This window comes from Panicum virgatum, chromosome 9N (assembly GCF_016808335.1).
Source record: "Panicum virgatum strain AP13 chromosome 9N, P.virgatum_v5, whole genome shotgun sequence".
Lineage (NCBI taxonomy): Eukaryota > Viridiplantae > Streptophyta > Magnoliopsida > Poales > Poaceae > Panicum > Panicum virgatum.
The window spans coordinates 16,236,421-16,242,021 of NC_053153.1; the positions used below are offsets into that span (position 1 = coordinate 16,236,421).

At 49.8% G+C, this 5,601-nt stretch overlaps 1 protein-coding gene across 1 annotated transcript; it reads left to right on the forward strand.

The window, feature by feature from the left end:
- Positions 1–200: 200 nt before the first annotated feature.
- Positions 201–704, forward strand: LOC120688760. The gene has a single exon (XM_039971132.1). The coding sequence runs from the start codon at positions 201–203 to the stop codon at positions 702–704; it is 504 nt and encodes a 167-aa protein (XP_039827066.1).
- Positions 705–5,601: the final 4,897 nt, after the last annotated feature.

A 5,601-nucleotide genomic window follows, 5' to 3' on the forward strand; every position in this document is an offset into this window, starting at 1 on the left:
TGTTCAAACACCCGGTCGAACCCCTCCGGTAGTCGGAGACGCCAATCACCTTCGACCGTCGTGACCACTAGGTCCACCTGCCCAGGCCGGGTGCCTACCTCCTCGTGGTTAGCCCTGTGGTAAGCCGGGTCCGCCTGGCCAAAGTACTCGTCGACGGTGGCAGCGCCCTCGACATCATCTTCGCCAGCACGCTGCAGAGCATGGGCTACGACATGGCATCCCTGGTCCCATCTGACCAGGCCTTATACGGCATCATCCCCGGAGCTGGGTCGACCCCGGTCGGCCGGGCCACCCTGCCGGTTACCTTTGGCACCTGCGACAACTACCACACCGAGTACGTCAACTTCGAGGTCGCCGAGTTCGAGACCTCTTACCACGCCATCCTGGGAAGACCCTCCCTCGCCAAGTTCATGGCAATACCCAACCACACATATCTTCTCCTGAAGATGTCAGCTCCAAAGGGGGTCCTCTCAGTCTACGGAGACTTGCAGACCTCCTACGCGTGCGAGGCCAAGAACATCGAGCTCTCCGACACCCTGGAACGATCCAGGAACTCTGTTCTTGTTGCCCAGGCAGCAAAGAACCTCCCGGCGGACCAGCAGATCATCCCCACCAAGGAGTCGACTTCCGAATCACAACTCGCTCCGGCCGTGGCGACCAAGACCGTCGTTCTCCGGGACGATGAACGCACAAGACTGCTGTGATCGGGGCCAGCCTCGACTCGGCGTAAGAAGGCGCACTCACCTCCTTCCTCCAGGAGAATTGGGACATCTTCGCATGGAAGCCATCTGACTTGCCCGGAGTCCCAAGGAAGGAGGCTGAGCACTCCTTAGATCTGGACAAGACGGCCATCAAGCAACGGTTTCATCGCTTCGTGCAGGATCGAAAGGAGGCTATTAGGGTAGAAGTAACCCAGCTCCTAGCCGCTGGTTTCATCAGAGAAGTCGCACACCCAGATTGGTTGGCAAACCCAGTCCTTGTAAAAAAGAAAAATGGTGAATGGAGAATGTGTGTTGACTATACCGACCTCAACAAACACTGCCCTAAGGACCCCTTTCCTCTATCACGCATCGACCAGGTTGTTGACTCGACGGCCGGGTGCGTTCTCCTTTCTTTTCTTGACTGTTACTCAGGGTACCACCAAATAGCCCTCAAAGAGTCAGATCAAGAGAAGACGTCCTTCATCACCCCCTTCGGGGCCTACTGCTACAACACCATGACGTTTGGCCTCAAGAATGCCGGCGCAACCTACCAGAAGGCCATTCAGAGATGCCTCCAGGGATAGATCGGGCGCAACACCGAGGCCTATGTCGATGATGTCATCGTCAAGACAAAATGTAATGACCAGTTCATTACAGACCTCTCCGAGACATTTGAAAATCTCAAGAAATTCAAATGGAAGCTCAACCCGACCAAGTGTGTGTTCGGTGTCCCGTCCGGAAAACTACTCGGCTTCATAGTAAGTAGCCGGGGCATTGAAGCCAATCCCACCAAGGTCAATGCCATCAAGTTCATGAAGCCTCCCAGGAGCAAAAAGGACCTGATGAAGCTTACAGGGTGCATGGCTGCCTTGAGTCGGTTCATAAGCCGACTCGGCGATAGAGGCCTACCCTTCTTCAAACTTCTCCGGAAGTCTGACAAGTTCGAGTGGAACGACGATGCTTCCAAAGCATGCCAAGAGCTCAAGGATTTCCTCATCACGCCACCCGTCCTAACGGCACCTGAATATGGGGAGGTCCTCCTCCTGTACATCGCAGCCACTACCAGTGTGGTGAGTACCGTCCTGGTTGTCGAGCGCGACGAGCCGGGCCACATCTACAAAGTGCAGCGACCCGTCTACTTCATCAGTGAAGTACTCGGCGAATCAAAGGCACGCTACCCTCAAGTGCAGAAGTTGTTGTACGCCATCCTCATCACGTCAAGGAAGCTCCGGCATTACTTCCAGGCTCACAAGATCAAGGTGGCCTCATCATATCCACTCGGTGACATCCTCCACAACAAGGACGCCAACGGACGAGTCATCAAATGGTCAGTAGAGCTCGGCGCATTCTCGATCGAATTCACGCCATGCTCCACCATCAAGTCCCAGGCGCTCACCGACTTCGTTGCCGAGTGGACCGAGATACAAGACCCTCTACCCGAGACCAGATCTGAGCACTGGATTATGTACTTTGACGGCACCCTCAACCGTGATGGAGCCGGCGCTGGAGTCCTCTTCATCTCCCCGAAAGGCGAACAACTCAAGTACGTCCTCCAGCTACTCTTCAAGGCTACCAACAATGCTACCGAGTACGAAGCTCTTATACACGGTCTCCGGATCGCTGTCACGCTCGGCATCAAGCGTCTGTTGGCATACGGCGACTCCAAAGTCATCATACAGCAAGTCAACAAGGATTGGGAGTGCACCAAGGAAAAGATGGATGCCTACTGCAGGGAGATCAGGAAGAGTCCTTTTTGTTGTGTGCCAAGCTGAGGAATGGTCTTGCCACATTTTTTCTTCAGATTTCTCACCTTGTGTGCTTTTGTCAGAGTACGATCATAGTCCGAGGGTAAGCTTTTTGGTTTTGGTGGGTTGTCTAGGTTTGCGAGAAGCTTTTTCCCTAGTTCTAGAGGTACATTTTCCCTCGGCGGAGGGAATTTAGGCTTCAATTGTTCTTTTATATATCGAGCAGTCTCCTCTTCCAACTCCTCAGCAGTTTTCTCGTATGTTAATTTTCTTTCGACCGTTTTCTGCTTCTTCTTTGAGGGTCTAGCCGCTGGGAGGGATGCTGTATTTTTCTTTCCTTTTTCTGGGTCAGGAGGAGTTGGAGTACTCGTGGCCCTTTGCGCCGGCAGAGACGGTGGTGAAGGAGGTGGTAGTGGGGACGGCGGTGAAGGAGACCGCGGAGACGGGCGATTGGTCTGCACGGGAGCCATTGTGCTTGCAGTAAGTTTGATGTCGGCCTTGTGCCATAGAACGACCCCGTGCAGTGCGTCTCCCAATGTCTTCTCTCCATCCCCTCCAACGAAGTCGAGCTCAAGATCCTCATTGTTTCCAACTATCTGCTCGACTGTGACGGAGGTGTAGCCAGGGGGTATCGGCCTTCCATGAATTGTAGTAGAAGGATTCAGGGGCAGGGCTGACCCGTATGTGACATGAATGGATATATTTCTTGCTCGCACATGAAGCTCGCACGGTGTCGGCATGGTGACATCGTCCACTGGATACCTCTGGTCATCTACCGCCGTTGGCTCAATCTGGGGTTGCTGTTCCGCTTGTACGTCGGGCGCCGCTGTGGATGCACAGCTGCTGGGTCGCTGAGAGACCGGGCTTATCACAACATCCGGGTGCGACCCAGCAGTGCCCCTTTGGCTCAGAGCTAGCTGCACTGCCTTATTGACCCTGGCTTCCATCTGAGATTCCAAGGATGCAACCTTCCTTGTCATCTCTTCTTGCATGACACGAAGTTTCTCTTCCTGTTCGGCTTTGCTCTTTTGGTGAGTCTTGTAAGAGGAATCTCCGGCCCAAGCAACTTTCCATGGGATCACGCCGATGCCGCGGGCTCGTCCAGGGTGTTCCAGATTCTTTAATGCCCTTGTCAGCTCATCATTCTCCCTTTGAGGTTGGAATGTTCCTTATTGGGTCTCATCTATTGCAGCGACTAGATTGCGGGACACTTCTTGCATATGCTTAGGCACAACTAAATTTCCATCCAACTGGTTTAGTGTCACGCCATTAGCAAATAACCACCACTTGGATCTATCCGGCCAATCCCAAGTCGTCGGCCTGATGCCTCTATCCATAAGGTCCTGCTCCATCTTCTGCCATTTTTTATTGACTTCTTGTACCCGGCAGCCCCAAGGTGGTGGCTGTACTTCTTATTTGCTGCATTCACCTTGGCCTGTTTGGATTTTTCTTGGGCTTCCTCTGATAGTTTGTATTGTTTGAACTCCTCCCAGTATGGTTTAACCTGAGGAAGATCGTCCCAGTTCGGCTCCTTATCCTTCTTGATGTAATTGATGTACAACTTCTTCTTGAAAGTTGCAAAGGCAAGGGCCATCTTTTTCAAGGCACATTTCTTCACAAGTTCTTGGTCAACTCCTTCATGAAGAGTGAACATATCCTTAAGTTCTGCCCATAGCATTTCCTTCTGACGTGCAGGCACGGCGTGTTGCTGTTCTTCGGGTTTGCTCGTTTTCCATAGTCTTGTGGTGATCGGAATTCTTGCCCAAACAATAACCCCACATTGGTTGACAAATTTTGTGCTAGCAGCCTCTGGAGCACTTGGACAGCCCTCTACGTCCACTTCTGTGACGACCTGTCTTCCCTCCATTTTCTTGGTTGGCCGGCGTCTCCCTTTTGACTGGCTCAACGAAGTCGATGCATAGGTCGACTAAATTACAGAAATGATATGTTAATCGCAAAACTAATCTAACGAAGTCACCATGCATATAGTTTTAAGATTCGTACTAGAACATGCTGCTGTTGATTGGGCGGCGGCGCAAAGTCATCGTCTTCTTCATCGGCATCTCCAGACATATTCAGGAACGAATCAGCTGTCTGAGCATCTTCTTCAGCGATTGGCTGGGTGGTGTTGGCCCTCGTATCTTCGTTTATTGCGTCCAACATGTATTGCTTGGCGACCTCGTCATCACCGAAGGGGTCCATCCTTAACTGAAACCGTAAAAATGTGTTAGAGTATGTGTCCATCCTTAAATGAAGCAGGAGAATTAATTCTTTGAACGAATATGCGTGTTTGAGAGAGAGAGTGTGTGTGTATGTTAGAGGGACAGAGAAAGAGAGAGAGAGTTAGTGAGTGTGTGTGTGTGTGTGTTAGTGAGAGTGTGTGTTAGGTTGTGTTTGTGTGTGTGTTAGAGAGAGAGAGAGTGTGTGTGTGTCTGTGTGTGTGTTAGTGAGTGTGTGTGTGTGTGTTAGAGAGAGAGTGTGTGTGTGTGTCTGTGTGTGTGTTAGTGAGAGTGTGTGTGTGTGTGTGTTAGAGTGTATTAGACAGTGTGTGTGTTAGTGGGAGTATGTGTGTGTGTCGTGGAACGGGGTCGAGGAACCGGGGTTGAGGGTTGAGGGTCGAGGTTTAGGGTTGAGGGTCGAGGTCGAGAATCGAGGGACGGGGTTGAGAGTCGGGGTCGAGGGTCGAGGGATGGCGAATGCGTGAGTGAGTTAGAGAGCGAATACGAACGGGTTCGAGCTCGTGAATTAATTTAAATCAATCTAAATTACAAATGCAATACTTGTAATCAAGAATTGTACATAAAATAATTACTCGTCGTCGTTACTCGTCATTACTCTTTATCGTCGTCATTACTCGTCGTCTTCATTACATTATACAGTGTAATAAAATTATACATAAAAGTAATAAAATTCTATCTAATTATACAAACTAATTATACTATGATTATCAAACTAATTATACATAAAATAATTATACTATATACATATATAATACAAACTAAAATCTATCTAATTGTACAAACTAATTAAAAACTAAATTCTATCTAATTAAAAACTAAATTCTATCTAATTATACAAAGTAATTATACAGAATATATAAATAAATAAAACAATTAAGAAAAAAATTAGCAACGCAGGGGGGGCGGCGCGTGCTG

Coding starts and splice junctions, on each gene's coding strand:
- LOC120688760 (XM_039971132.1), top strand. CDS start 201: ATGGGCTACGACATGGCATCCCTGGTCCCATCTGACCAGGCCTTATAC.